The 16104-nt window shown below is 37.8% G+C and overlaps 1 protein-coding gene and 1 long non-coding RNA gene across 4 annotated transcripts in view; both read left to right on the top strand.

The window, feature by feature from the left end:
* The window catches only part of LOC128931288 (uncharacterized), a 685153-nt gene that overhangs the window by 271358 nt on the left and 397691 nt on the right, over positions 1-16104 (top strand). The gene's annotated exons all lie outside the window — the stretch shown is intronic.
* Positions 1-16104, top strand: part of LOC128928084 (dynein axonemal heavy chain 5-like) — a 62027-nt gene that overhangs the window by 26469 nt on the left and 19454 nt on the right. For both annotated transcript variants that reach the window (XM_078355233.1, XM_078355234.1), the window contains exons 2-8: positions 524-745; positions 2097-2234; positions 4244-4420; positions 6913-7020; positions 8671-8793; positions 9357-9572; positions 12665-12772. In XM_078355233.1, coding sequence (XP_078211359.1) covers positions 539-745; positions 2097-2234; positions 4244-4420; positions 6913-7020; positions 8671-8793; positions 9357-9572; positions 12665-12772 — 1077 coding nt within the window. In that variant the 5' untranslated portion in view covers positions 524-538. The remainder of the gene's footprint in view (positions 1-523; positions 746-2096; positions 2235-4243; positions 4421-6912; positions 7021-8670; positions 8794-9356; positions 9573-12664; positions 12773-16104) is intronic.

The following is a 16104-nucleotide window of genomic DNA, read 5'->3' on the forward strand; positions in this document are numbered from 1 at the left end:
ACTCCTGTGATCCACACACCTTGGCCTCCCGAAGTGCTGGGATTACAGGCGTAAGCCATTGTGCCCGGCCTGCCTCTTATTTCTTAACCAGGTTGTCACACTAATAATTTTCTTTTTTTCTGAGACAGGGTCTTGCTCTGTTGCCCAGGTTGGAAGGCAGTGATGCCTCTCGGTTCACTGCAGCCTCTGCCTCCTGGGTTCAAGTGATTCTCGTGCCTCAGCCTCCCGAGTAGCTGGGATTATAGGTGCCTGCCACCATGCCCAGTTAATTTTGTATTTTTAGTAGAGACTGTATTTTTAGTTTAACTGTGTTGCCCAGACTGGTCTTGAACTCCTGATCTCAAGTGATCCACCTGCCTTGGCCACCCAAAGTGCTGGGATTACAGGTGTGAGCCACTATGCCTGGCCCAAACTAATAATTTTCTGGGTATTTGGTAAACTGACAACATTTAGAAATGACTTAGTAGCTGTGTGGCATTTGAGGATCATATGTACAGTAAAGGATCTCCTGCTTGTCTTCCAGGAGGTGAGCTTTAACATGTTAGATGCTGCCGATGGAGGCCTGCTCAACAGTGTGAGGCGTTTGCTGTTGGACATCTTCATTCCTGCTCTCAGAGCCATGAGCCATGGCTGGGGCGAGCTTGAGGGCCTTCAGGACACAGCTCATGTCCGGCAGGAGTTCCTGAGCTCCCTGGAAGGCTTTGTGAATGTCCTGTCGGGTGCCCAGGAGAGTTTGAAGGAGAAGGTAAGGATGAATAAGCTGTTCCTTTAAAAATGATCACGTGGTCAACAAGTACAGTACGTGTGTGATGCGTCTCTTAGACGGTCTTAGTTCCTCGTGTTGCAGTTCTTCAAAAAATGTTGTAGGCAATTTTATTGCCCCTTCAAGATGTGGTGGTGATTAGATTCAAGTTTCCACAGTTTGTAATAATCATCACATTCAGGGGTTCCGTAAAAATGTTGGCAGTGATGCAAGACTTTACTCAGTTAGATGAGCGACTCCAAAGGCAAGAGTCCGAAATGCTGTGGCACTGCTGTGCATCCTAGAATGAAAGGAATTTGGAACTGAAGTGTGTGTGTGTGTGTGTGTGTGTGTGTGTGTGTGTGTGTGGGGAGGGGATGGGGGTGGCAGATGGAGGTGAGAAGGGATCCTGAAGGGGCAGAAGAAGGAAAGAGGAGTTGATATGTTTGGAGAGAACAAGTTGGATTCTGTGGTTCAGTCAATGATCAAAAGGGCCTTTAAGAATAATTCTGGCAGATGTGAGACTTAGCTTCTGTATGCTTTGTGCTGTTTATAAGTCTGGGTTTGTGATTACTTGGGGCGGCGTTTGATAGATGCAGGCATGTTTGTGTGTGTGTGTGTGTGTGTGTGTTTGTGTGTGTGTGAAAGAGATAGAATGAGAGAGAGAGAGAGAGAGAGAGAGAGAGAGAAAGAGAGACGACAAAGGAATAAGAGAGATGACAGAGCCCAGATTGGGCATGTAGGGGGAGGTAGGGAAATGGGTCCCATGGTAATGATGACAGTGTTACACTCTGCCCTGCTCTCCCAGGAGTGCTGATCCTGCTGGGATTGGGGAGGGGGCATTATGCTTTCCAAAGGATGTAGAATGGGGGAGTTAAGCAACCTTTATTCAGGGAGACACAAGATGATTAGCTGGATGACTCCAGCTGCCTGAGTTATTTTTGTGATTAACTGTTGGAGGCCAGACCAAAATGCAGGTTGAACCAAATACAAATGTTGGTATTCTATCTAAAAAAGCAGTATTTTTTTATGTGGTTCCACTTCAGATTGCAACAAAAGTTTTAACAAAATGGGATGGGTGCCCAGGTGGGAGGAGGCAGTCTTTCTGAGTGGGAGAGGGCAGCGGGCTTTGGGTTGAATTGTGAGGGTGTGTAGGATCACAGGGAAGTGTTGGGAGGTCCCGACAGTCTGGGGCCAATGTGGACAAAGGCACGTGGGAGTGGAGAGGAGCTATGCGCTACCTGACAGACTTCCCAGAACACTGTCAGAGTGCAGCAAAGTGAAAAATAGAGGGCCCAAAGTCTGTGTGTTTTATAAAATCATCATCTTATTATTTAATTTTCATTCTGATTAGGTGAACCTTCGAAAATGTGACATACTTGAACTGAAAACCCTAAAGGAACCTATGGACTACTTGACTCTAGCAAATAACCCTGAGACTTTGGAGAAAATAGAGGATTGTATGAAAGTGTGGATCAAACAGACAGAACAGGTAATTTTGAGAAAACAAATGTCAATTTCAGGTGCCAAGTTACTGAACTAGACAATGGAAGAAGATGTATTATCAAATGGCATTCCATTTGCTAAGAGTTTTTACTATAAATCCTTAAGGAGGTGAGAGGTCCAACGTGGTTTTTCATTTACTATCATGAATTAAGAAGAGGTAATGACTTTGTATACTTAGATCACTCAAAGGCTGCACTTTGCAAGTTTTTTTTCCTTGAAGTCTAATTTACTTTGGAAAGAACTGCTGTAGAAGCATGAGGAGTTTTCTATTTTAGCATGTCCTCCAAAAAGGAGCTGGAGACTTAACCTTAAAAAAATTCAGAAAAGTCTTAAATGAAGGAATGAAGGTGGACATTACATTAAAAAGTAAGCACAGTTAAAATCCACTAGCCTAAACCATACAGTTTAATAAGGTTATGTTACTCCAAGGTCATAGAGTAAATGAATAGCCAAGAAAAATTCCTGAGGTCAAGGCCTTCGGAAGCTCATTACAGCTCATTAAATAGGTAGTTTTCTATTGCAGATTGGGTGACTGTAGTTAGCAACAGTATACTGTATATTTCAAAATAGTAGGTTGGTGCAAAAAGTAATTGTGGTTTTTACCATTACTTTCAAGGGCAAATTACTTTTGTACCAATCTAATACTTAGATGAGAGGACTTGAAATGTTACCTACACATAGAAACAGTAAGTAATCAAGGTAATCATATCCCAAATACTCTGATCTGATCATGACACATTCTATACATATAACAAATACTCACATGTACCCCATAAATATGTAAAATACATATCCTTAAAAGAAGAAAATACAAATGAAAAATCTCAAAATAACTCCCAAATATAAACTATTTTCTTTTTTTTTTTTTTTTTTTTGGTGGGTTTCTTTTTTTTTTATTTTTTTATTTTTTATTGGATTATAGGTTTTGGGGTACATGAGCAGAGCATGCAAGACAGTTGCGTAGGTACACACATGGCAGTGTGCTTTGCTTTTCTTCTCCCCTTCACCCACATTTGGCATTTCTCCCCAGGCTATCCCTCCCCACCTCCCCCTCCCACTGGCCCTCCCCTTTTCCCCCCAATAGACCCCAGTGTTTAGTACTCCCCTTTCTGTGTCCATGTGTTCTCATTTTTCATCACCCATCTATGAGTGAGAATATGTGGTGTTTCATTTTCTGTTCTTGTGTCAGTTTGCTGAGGATGATGTTTTCCAGATTCATCCATGTCCCTACAAACGACACGAACTCATCATTTCTGATTGCTGCATAATATTCCATGGTGTATATGTGCCACATTTTTTCCAATCCAGTCTATTATCAATGGGCATTTGGGTTGATTCCAGGTCTTTGCTATTGTAAACAGTGCTGCAATGAACATTCGTGTACATGTGTCCTTATAGTAGAACAATTTATAGTCTTTTGGATATGTACCCAGTAATGGGATTGCTGGGTCAAATGGAATTTCTATTTCTAAGGCCTTGAGGAATCGCCACACTGTCTTCCACAATGGTTGAACTAATTTACACTCCCACCAACAGTGTAAAAGTGTTCCTTTTTCTCCACATCCTCTCCAGCATCTGTTGTCTCCAGATTTTTTAATGATCGCCATTCTAACTGGCGTGAGATGGTATCTCAATGTGGTTTTGATTTGCATCTCTCTGATGACCAGTGACGATGAGCATTTTTTCATATGATTGTTGGCCTCATATATGTCTTCTTTCGTAAAGTATCTGTTCATATCCTTTGCCCACTATAAACTATTTTCAAATGAGGAAGGCATAAGTGGTTTTCAGTGAAAACAAGTCAAATAAATTTTCGTTGGCATTTAAAAATGGATGGATACATGCTAAGTTAGTAAAAGATGGTTGCTGGAAGCATGGAATACACATATATCATGATCCAGATAGGATAATCGATTTCCTTATTTGTTTTGCTTGTGTGTAACTTTAGTATCTCCAGCCCCACACAGTGGCTCGTGTTTTCCTGTGCATTTGTAGGTTCTCGCTGAAAACAATCAGTTGCGGAAGGAAGCGGATGACGTTGGGCCACGAGCAGAGCTGGGGCACTGGAAGAAAAGACTATCCAAGTTTAACTACCTCTTGGAACAACTGAAAAGCCCCGATGTGAAGGCCATGCTGGCAGTGCTTGCAGCGGCCAAGTCAAAACTGCTCAAGGTCGTCAGCCATTTCATTTTGCCTTACGAAATGGGAAGGAGAATTCTCTGTGCATATTTTCAAGTCATAGAGTGATTAGGAACAAAAACATGTTATGATACCTTTATGAAAAACATTTAAAATTACGTAATATTTTCCTCATATAACTTTGGAGGCTGTGGAATAGTCTTTGAATTAAAGGTATTTGTTAGCTGGTCTACATGTATGTATATGTGTTATTAGAGGGCATTGCATGTAATTAAGACAGAGCATGATAGCATGTGTGTGTGTGTGTATATATATATATATATATATATACACACACGCATATGTATGTGTATATAATGATTTCAGACCAGCTAGAAATAATAATAATGAAAACTCACCATATTCATGTTTATTTTTTAGCCCTTGTATATTAGTTTTATATTGCAAAAAAACAACCCCCATTAGCAGCTTAAAACAGCCAATATTTTAATCTCACAGTTCATGGAACAAGAATCTGGGTGCAGCTTAGCTGGGTGCCTCTGACTCCAGGTATCTCATGAGGTTGCAGCTGTGATGTGGGTTCATCTTAAGACTCAACTTGGGGAAGATGTGCTTCTGAGTTCACTCATCTGGATGTTGCTGGATTCAGTTTCTTGCTGGCTGTTGGCTGGAGACTTCCTTCAGTTCCTTCCCATATGGGCCTCTCCATAGAGCAGCTTAGAACATAGCAGCTGGCTTCCCTTAAAGGGAGCAAGTGAGAGAGGCAAGAGAGCACCCAACCTAGAAGCTACAGTCTTTAAACTAGTTCTTGAAGTGACATCCCATCACTTTTGTCATATTCTCCTTACTGGAAGCAAGTCACTAGATTCAGCTCACAATCAAGGAGAAGGGATGAATACAAGAGCTTGAATACAGGGAGTCTGTGGTCATTGGGGATCATCCTAGAGGCTGCCTAACTCACCTGGCATTAATGTTGGAAAGACTATTTGTTAACTATTTGCATGGGTGTTATTAGCTATTTGCATGTTTTGATACATGCAAATAATCTAAGCAATAATAATTAGTTGCTATAAATGTGCTATAGATTTACTTTGTATTATTCTTAAAAGAAATAGCAGAGGTGAACCTTGCTATATAGTTCAGAAATATTATCAGTCGGACTTCCATGAAGTCAGTGGAACGTATTGATGTGCTAAATAATTTCCTTTTACTTCTCTCACTATTAGATTATATTTTTATTTCTGAGTTCCTAGCTCATAGCACAGTCCTGGCATACAGTTGGCAGATAATAAATATTTACTACATTAATGGAGAAATGTATAGGGATATAGGAAGGGAGGTCAGGTTAGAATAGCAGAAAGACAGAAAATATGGGAGCAGGGTACCAGATGGGTCTGGTAACCAGCGGAGGGGAAAAGGTGTGAGTTAAAAGGTAGGTGCTGCCTTCTTGGTACTCTGTGACAGTCATGGCATAGATTTCATATGCCATGGAAGAGATGCTTTAAAATATTCAGTCAAAAATTTTAAATTGCTTTCCAGCATAGCAATATCTCTCACCCCTCTGGATTCAGTTTTATGTGAGATACGCAGAAAGTCTGGCTTAATGGACTTGTGGTGACTCTTCGCAGTTGTTATGTTGGAATTTCCTCTATTAATAATTGCATTAAAATTGCTTTTCCATATTGTGCTTAGACTTGGCGGGAGACAGATATTCGAATCACTGATGCAACTAACGAAGCAAAGGACAATGTAAAATACTTGTATACACTTGAAAAATGTTGTGACCCTTTGTACAGCAGTGATCCAGTGAATTAAGGATTTCTGCTCTTTTAGTCTATAGATAACCCTTTTTTCACTAGCTGCACTGAATATTGAATTTTGGTTCATTGATATCACAGTCCATTGGAAAGGTCTTAGAAACTTTTTATTTTCTAATATATATATATGTATATATATATATTTCTAATATATATATGTATATATATATGCATATACACACATACACATAGATATCTGTATTTCTATATCTAACTCTAAACAATCTATCTACTATTTATTGAAGATATGTATGAGGTGTTATATTTTAAAACATTTATTGCATGTTACATTTTCCATTAAATGTTGCAAAGGACATTCTGAACTATATACCCCGAAGAACTGTGGGAAAAGTTGTTAACTGGTGATTTATCGTTTAGCTTTGGGAAGTGCCTGCTTTTACTTATTACAACATTAATTGTTATTAACAGTTCATCATTAATAACAGTTAACAGTTAACTTGATGTTCCTTGTCATTAACAGCAGGTCAATGATTCTTTCATTGAAATAACATTTGATTAACCATATATGACTAAAATAATAAAAGTACTATTAAATATATTATATTCATGCAAAGCATTAGATAGTATTTTTAGATGTTTAATGGAGATATCTTAAACTTTATTTTAATGCCAATGGAATGGTTAGTCTTAGAATTTTGCTCAATTTGATGATTTTTTTTTTCTGAAAACTTTGATGGTATCTTTCAGCTGTCCATGATGGATGCTATTCCTACACTTATAAATGCAATTAAAATGATCTATAGTATCTCTCATTATTATAACACCTCTGAGAAGATCACATCTCTGTTTGTAAAGGTAAGTGTGTGATGTAGAGGTCATGGTCGTTTATATTTCTTTGCCAATGATCAATTTATTGATAATTAAAAATTACCACATTGGCCCAGTTCAACATATATGTATCTTACCATTTTAAAAAGGCTTAGGCTATCAATAGAGATAGAATTAAATTTATATCAGAGGCTGACTCTAGCAAATCATAAAGCATTATCTCCCAAAGTAATTATTATGATAAATATTTTATCATTTATATAATACAAAGGAAAAAAGATTACTTTTGGAATTTCTTTTCCTGTGTGGTTGAGCACATCATGTATTCCTACTGGGTAAATTTTAATTAAGAAAAGCTATATTTAACTGGCTGTCTCCTGTTTCATATGCCACTGTTCCAAATTTATCTGATGCCGCAGTTGTTTACTTGGTGTTATTACAACAGTAATCATGGCAATAAAAGCCATTTGCAATGTTCTAGTAATCTATAAAGCAGTTATAATGATTCTGCCAAAAACATAACTATGCTTAAACCTTATGTCCTAACTCGTAAGTGTTTACGGTAAGCATTGTCACTATTCTCATTTTGAATGGTCTCTAAGAAATAAATGACTTTTTCATTATCAAGGCAAAAATCTTAAATGTTGTATTAAAATGGAAGAATTTTTGACTCATCAAGACTTGCATTCTGAATACTAACCATAGTAGGAGGCAAAATTCTTCCTGGGAATAGAGACATCAAGCCTTAAGAGCTCAATGGGAAACTTTTTCCTTCTGCTCTCTTGTAGGTAGTTGAGGTAAAAGAAAAAGGAGGGATGGCTGCAAGATTCCCTCCCAGCTTCCGTATACTTTAAAATTATATGTTAGGGTTGGGGGAGTATTCTCTGTGTAAATGAGACCCAAAAGTAAATTTGTGTGATTATTTTAGGTTTTATGCATATTATTTGCAAAACTTGATCTAGCATAAAATAATGAAACCACCATTTATCTAATTACAAAAAAAGGTTTCATTATGGAAATGTTGAAGTGGGTACAAAAGGAGAGAGAAATGTATACTGGAATGTCATGTACATATCACCTAGATTCAGCAAATAGCCACACATGGCTGATCTTGATTCACCCATACCCCCATACCCCCACCCCTTGCACTGGAAATCCTGGCATCATATCATTCCATGCATACAGCATGGTCATTTAATTTTCTTTGTGTGTTATTCAAAAAATTAATAAATGAATAAAACGTTAGTGGTTTTGTATAGCATCTTTCCTTCTCTCTGTGGCCTCCTCCTTGTGACATTTCCATTGCTGATCATGGTCACATGGAAAGATCAGGGTTGACAGTATTTTAAATGGTGCTAATAAACTGTGAGTTAGATATTATAAAACTCATCAGTTTTTAGGTAGGGAAATGAATCCTTTCTTGGTTGGTTAAGACAATTCATCCTGTATAAACAAGGTGGCCCAAACTGTCAATTTTCCATGGTGCTTCCAACTCTGTGATTTCACAGACGATTTTGACAATATCAGAGGATCATTGGTTGATTATAATTGTATAAATCCAAGCTCAAGTTAGAAGATTGTGAGTTCTGAGAAGCAGAAGAGTTAAGGACCTTCTAGTCCAGAGTATAATCCATGGCTGTTTTGTGTAGTTAACATCATTTTATTGGAAAATCCCAGGTGACAAATCAGATTATATCTGCATGTAAAGCCTATATTACCAATCATGGAACCACTTCCATCTGGAACCAGCCACAGGATGTTGTTGTAGAAAAACTACTATCTGCGATTAAACTGAAACAGGTAATGTTCTGTTTAGTATTTAGATGTTCTGTTATTTTTATCTTATTTCTGCTGCTGAGACTATCTGAAATCATTTTGTAACTATTATGTTATTGGTTGCTAAAAAGAACAGTGATTCTTAACTCTTAAGAAAATTGAAAGTTACTATACTTTCCCAGAAAATTTATTCACTTATTTTTTTACCCTCCTTGGGAGCCTACTATGTCCTGATACTACACTAAATACTAGAGATACAAAGACAACTTATATAAGGTTTCTTAAGCATCTTAAAGATGAATGGAGAGAGAGAGTCATAGAAGGATGCTATTACCAAAATCGTGGGACCAAGATGGGAAAACCAGACCTTTGAGTTGTGTCATGAGTAACCAGATTAGAATCTAGAATTGCTTGATTAGAAGAGGTGAAAGATGATTTTCCAGGCTGATGAGTGAGTACACGTAAAGGCATGAAACTATAAAAAAGGCTTGCAATTCCATCCTAGTTTTGCTATTGCCTTCGCTTAAGAAAATAAAGTTGATACCTCTGTGGTTCCCTTTGTTGTATATTTTTCTTGTGATTTTAAGGAATACCAGCACTGCTTTCACAAGACAAAACAGAAGCTTAAACAAGATCCAAATGCAAAGCAGTTTGATTTTAGTGAGATGTATATTTTGGGAAAATTTGAAACTTTTCACCAACGCCTTGCCAAGATAATAGACATCTTTACAATCCTCAGGACGTATTCAGTCCTGCAAGATTCTACAATTGAAGGGCTAGAAGACATAGTCACTAAATACCAGGTATTGTACTTTAAAGCTGTATTTTCTACCATAATCCACAACTAAACTTCAATATTTTATGCAAACAACGGTGTTGAGAATGATTCAAATCATCAGTTTGGAATGTAATATAAATAACCTCATGTCCTCTAACAATAAAGAAATTAGATTTATTTGAGAATTGTGTAATGGTTCTAATATCTTCTTTTCAGGTTTGTGGTTATAAGAATGACTTCCCAATAGTCTAAAATTAATCACCATTAAAAAAGCATTTTCATTAGTAGTACAGGGAAAATGCTTAAATGTAACTTATTTCATTTATTCATGCAAGAAATATTTAATGAAGACTACACTGTGTCAGGCACTAGTTGACACCAGGCATTGCATGGCACTAAATTATTTCTGCATTTAAGTATTTTATTTGGACCCATATTAAAAAATAGAAAGGACCTGATTTTATTCTAGATCGGACTTCCCTGATTATTTTGATTTTTAACTGCTTTATCTTGTGATGGTATCTGTGTGACTAACTTTAGTTTTGAAAGTAGACATGATGACCTAATAACATCTTGAAGATTTTAGAAATACAATTTATAAACAGTTTGCTTTGAATTCTTAATGTAGACATATTCAATTTTTTTTCTTTTTTGGGGAACAGTGACACTAAATCTTAAATTTTTTTTGTATTTGAATTTGAAAAGGATCATATAATTAACCACTACTCACTAATTTTTTTAAATTGTACTTTAAGTTCTGGGGTACATATGCAGAACATGCAGGTGCAGATTTGTTACATAGGAATACATGTGCCATGGTGGGTGGCTGCATCCATCACCCCGTCATCTACATTAGGTATTTCTCATAATGCTATCTCCCCCCTAGCCCCCACCTGCCGACAGTCCCCAGAATGTGATGTTCCCCTCCCTGTGTCCATGTGTTCTCGTTGTTCAACTCTCACTTATGAGTGAGAACATGCAGTGTTTGGTTTTCTGTTATTGGGTTAGTTTGCTGAGAATGATGGCTTCCAGCTTCATCCATGTCCCTGCAAAGGACGTGAACTCATCCTTTTTTATGGCTGCATAGTATTCTATGGTATATATGTACCACATTTTCTTTATCCAGTCTAACATTGATGGGCATTTGGGTTGGTTCCAAGTCTTTGTTATTTACACACTAATTTTTGTACTCTAACAGTTTAGCCTAACATAAGGAATCTTTTTCATTAAGTATACCAAGTTTTGGGAGAGAAAAAGAAAAAGACCTTTATATAGCAGGAAACCTTTAAAGTTTATTGCCACATAATAGGTGTGCAAGAAATATTTATCAAGAAAATAATTAAGTAGATTGAACTTGAGTAGTTGGTATAAAGGTCACAATCATTTCCTATTTAACTTAATAATCTTAAGTGACCATTAAATCCAATCACAGAGCAGGATTTTCTCAAATCCCCAAATCTTTAAAATTGCTACATCAAAATGTGGTAATGTAGCTTTTCCATACTTCTTTTAGACATTTTATTATTAGTTTTTTTATTGTACTTTAAGCTCTGGGGTACATGTGCTCATCCTGCAGGATTGTTGCATAGGTACACATATGCCGTGGTGGTTTGCTGTCTCCATCCCCCTGTCTCCCACATCAGACATTTCTCCTGGTGTTATCCTTCCCCAACCCCCCACCCTCCTGTCCCTTCCCTCCCCTGGCTCCCCACCTCCTAACCTACTCCAGTGTGAGATGTTTCCCTCCCTGTGCCCATGTGTTCTCATTGTTCATCACCCGCCTATGAGTGAAAATATGCAGTATGTGGTTTTCTGTTCTTGTGTCAGTTTGCTGAGAATGCTGGTTTCCAGATTCATCCCTGTCCCTAAAAATATAATACTATATGTGTGTTTATGTATTTAAATATATATACACACACACATATATACATATACATACACATATACATATGTATATACATATACATACACACACATAGAGTGTTATATAAAATGTCTAAAAGAAGCATGGAAAAGCTACTTCTATATGTATATGTATATATACATACACATACACTTTGATTCTTTTGATTTTAAGAAATATCAGCACTGTAAATCCTAGCCATTGTATCATTCCATGCATATATATATATATATTGTGTGTGTATATTTTATATAACATTTCATGCACACATACATATATATAATGTTATATAAAAACATATATATACACACAGTTTCTAAATAGAACTAATTTTGTAGTTATGCAGCATGAAAGAATAGGTTGTTTTATCTAGTAAACTTGATTCAAAAAGTTATGCCATTTATACACTTCTGTCTATTGAGAGATGTGATGTTTAAATGGAAGTGACTTTGAAGAGGAGATCGTAGAAGGGGGCCCAAAATTCTTCATAAAAATTATATGCCTCTGTCAACAATGTGGGCACCTGAGTTTGAGAATGGCTTAGTGCCTGGTTAAGAAGAATCACAGAGTATTATAGTTCATTATTCAAAGCAAACAAGGCTTCCGATAATAGTATTTTCAAGGAGATGAACTTCCTCGTTGTGCTTTTCTAGTCACAGGCTGCAGCTTTGCGGGGCAGTAGAAAGCAATTAATTCTAGAGGGGTTTTAAGTGGTGGATTCTGGTCTGACATTTTTAAGAGATTTGTGGCTTGGAAGATAGTAACTTGTCTATAGATATAACATAATTATTTTCTTCCGATATCGTTTGTGTTCTGTGAAAGCCTTATTTATTTTCTGAGAAGATTTAAACTTTTCAACAAAATATTTTAGTAAATTATTCACTGGGCTTTAAAAGGGTATTTTAGATATGGCTAACAATACAATTTTAGTGAAAAAAAAATCCTTTCCCAATTTTCAGATGTGGTTTTTATTTTATTTTTTCAAAAATACATAAAACATGAAAATGCTTTCCAAGTGATTTCTTTGAATGCGTATGGCTGCCTTATACTGCCTGTAAAATAATAAGCATGAAACAATGTGAGTAAAAAAATAAGCCTTCCTTTAAACGGATTTTTTTGGCAATTGTTTTATAGGCTCTACATTTAAGGGTCTTATTTAGTTAGGTAATATAAGAATATTGAAATATTATCTAATTTATCTCATAATATTTCAGGACATTGTGGCAACCATAAAGAAAAAGGAATATAATTTCTTAGACCAGCGGAAAATGGATTTTGACCAAGATTATGAAGAGTTTTGCAAGCAGACTAGTGACCTTCATGTAGGTTGTATAATAAAATTCCTGTTGACAGTCATGTGTTTATTTTTTCCTTTCTGTATAATGCTGTTAATCATTACCCATTCAGAAGGCAGAGGTGCCTTCATCATGGAGGTGACCGATAGCAACCTCAGCCTGTGTTTTGTGATTTCAGATTAATAATTGAAGGCTGTTTTTCATGGATTAAAGGGTCATAAATATAGCTTTGGCTAATGATGTGGATCAGACTTCTACACGTCTTCCATTGAAGTTCTTAGAGAGTTAACTTTCACCTTCTGTTGAACATTGCAGTGTGATTAGAATATAGACACTTATTTCCATTTGTCACTGTGTAGCAATGATTATGACCAGAGGCGGCTCGGGCAAATGGTCAGCAATGTCTGTCAGATTCCAAGGCAGGCCTGCCACTGGCCTTAGAAATGGTGGGACTGCTCAATACCTGGACCCTCTCTTGGTCTTGCAACCCCTTCCTCTCTTCCTTCTTTCCCTGCTCACTGTAGACTAGCCATCATGCCTTGCAGCTCATATGAGCAGTTTATGGCATCAGCAGCTGAGACTGTTTCACAGGACCAGGCAGGCTACAGATTCCTGGGAAGGGCTTGGGCTAGCCAGTTCTGGTGAGGTGCCTGGTCCTGCACCTCTCAACTGTGAGATCTTGTGCTAGACACTGGCGGGGTGGGATCCACTGGGTCATTGGGAATGTTGATTATCAGGAAAGGGGAGTCAGAGAGGGTAAGATGGGGAGACACCGGGCAGGTATCTACCATAATGAATATGTGGACATTTTTTCATTCCAATGAGGTGCAAATGTATATCTTTCTGACTAAAAGAGGAACATAGCCACTCTATTTCTTTCCCAGAGTTTTTGGTTTGCATTAAATTTGTGCACTTCAAAGTAAAAGGAGCTCTGAGACACCTTTGGAGGAATGAGTTCAATGTTAGAATGAGTCGTAAACGAAGCTAGCTAATCCTATGTGTCAGGCACTGTTCTAAGCACCTGGTATGTGCTAATCCATTTAATAATTATAATAATCCTATAAAGTGGGTGCTCTTATTCCGCTCATTTTGCAGAGGGGTAATTTGGGACACAGTGAGGTGAAGTGGCTTGCCCAAAGTCACAGACATAACAAGAGGTGGAACCTAGGCATTCTGGCTTTAGAATTCAACTTTTTAACCATTGTGCCATGCAGCAGATGGGAAGGGAGAGTGCCTGTAATAATTTAAGCAATGACTTTTTTTGGGGGCAGATTCAGACCTAAGGACAGTGGATCTTGGTCTCTTTTTGTTAGAAATTGATGGAGAATGGCAAGTTCTGATGTTCCCCTGTGTTTCCCAGCCGTGTTTGACCATGTGTTACTGACGTAACTTTTATGTGGAACATAGATGGTGAGCACCTTGAATGCAGGGATTATGTTTTATTCCTATATATTAATAAGAAGATGTAGATTTATTGCAATGAAACAGACATTTGCTATATGGCAATTATGTCTGGGTGTCTATGCTGCAGGTTATAAATATAGAAATAAATGAAGTAGATGTGCTCTCGCAGCTCATAGTGAGACAGGAGGCAGACGGTGAAATGATTAAAATATAAGCACATATGAGTAATGAATGTAGCATTAAAAAAGGGCAGATGGGGCTAAAATGGCTAGTTATGAAAGAATACTATTCTGATATTATGTCAAAAAGTCAGGATTCAGAAGTAAAGAGATATAGCTCAAGTCCTACAGAGATGTATAGGGAGATCAGGTCTGTAAAACGTTACGTAGAATCTGATCTTGTGAACCTAGGAAAAGCTAATCTGATACTTCTGCTTGGCTGGGGTTAGGCTTCAGAGAGGAGGCTGTGCTTGATGCTGGAAAGATGTTTGTGTGGTTTTACTTTCCGTGGTTTCAATTACCCATGATCAACTGTGGTCTGAAAATAGGTGAGTATCGTACAATAAGATGTTTTGAGAGAGGGCACATTCACATAACTTTTATTGCAGTATGTTGTTAAAATCGTGCTAGTTTATGATTAGTTATTGTTGCGAATCTCTTACTGTGCCTATTTTGTAAATTAAACATTATTATGTTTGTATGTATAGGGCAAAGCATGGTGTATATAGGGTTTGGTGCTGTCTTTGGTTTCAGTCACTCACTGGGGGTTTTGGAACATATTCCTGAGGATAAAAGGGGACTACTATATTAGTTCCCATTCTACTCAGCCTTCTTAAAAGAAATTCCACACTATTATCTGTCTTGCCTTCCATCTAAAAATTGTTCACTTCTGACTTTTTTGCCGATGAGTTTTTCTTTTACTTAGACTTCCTTATTCCTTTGTCCATTCTCTTTCTCTTAACTAATTGTTCTGCAGCCTCTCCTTTAAATACTCACCCACTCTCATGAATTCAGCCCTTGTCTTGATAAAGCTGTGGCAAAGATACTTACCTTCCCACAACTCTGGATGGAGTGAGGGTGGTGATGAGTCCAGGAGTCTTGGAGAGACTCAACAACTGTAGCATCTCAAGTGAAAGACTCCTGAGTGACTTGGATTAGGGTGATGTCCATGGCTGCCCGTCAAAGGGATCAGAGCCTGGAATCCTCTCCAGATTTAGGGTTCATGCTGGTACTCACAGGTCAAAGAAGGCAGCGTGTTGGAACCAAGTGGGCTGTTGGAAGTCTAGAAGCATGCTGATCCCAGCAGATAGAGAAGGCATTGCTTAGTAGAGGATGGGTGTTGAGTGGCAAGCTGAGTTAAGGGAAAACTGAGTAGGAGCTGAGACCCCAGAACTAAAGGGAAGATAAGTGTGAAGATTCCATAAACCAGCCCCCATAGACTGTAAGAATGGACCAAGGCTCAGAACAAGAAAATTAATTCTAGTTCCTACATGTTCACAGACAGTTCAGCCCAGGCCTTTGCGAAGCCATAGGGTTAGAAAGGTAAGAAAAACCAGGTAACAGTGTTAGGGCTCAGTAGAGATTTGCTGGTGTCTGAAGGAGAGGGAGGCAGTGGAAGGGTTATAAATGTTTCGGTTTTGTGTAACTTATACATAGAGATTTTTTATTGAGTGAAAACATTTAGATACTCATTTAGGTAGGCTAACTGTACTGTTTTTCTAATGCAGGAACATTTTTCATCCTAAGATGTGGATGTAGCAGAAGAAATAATGTCACTTTAAAAATACATATACTTCCAGTAAAAGTAGCCGGAACTATTGTGGGCAAGGAAGTCTTGTAATAGGCTTCCAGATCCTTCAGCTTTGGAGCTTTGTTGGATCGGGCAGGAGGTTTGCAGCTTACCCCCCCCCCCGCCCCACCCACCAATAGCTCCATCTCAGAATGAGATTAATCAAA

This window comes from Callithrix jacchus, chromosome 18 (genome assembly GCF_049354715.1).
Source record: "Callithrix jacchus isolate 240 chromosome 18, calJac240_pri, whole genome shotgun sequence".
In the NCBI taxonomy this organism is placed as follows: domain Eukaryota; kingdom Metazoa; phylum Chordata; class Mammalia; order Primates; family Cebidae; genus Callithrix; species Callithrix jacchus.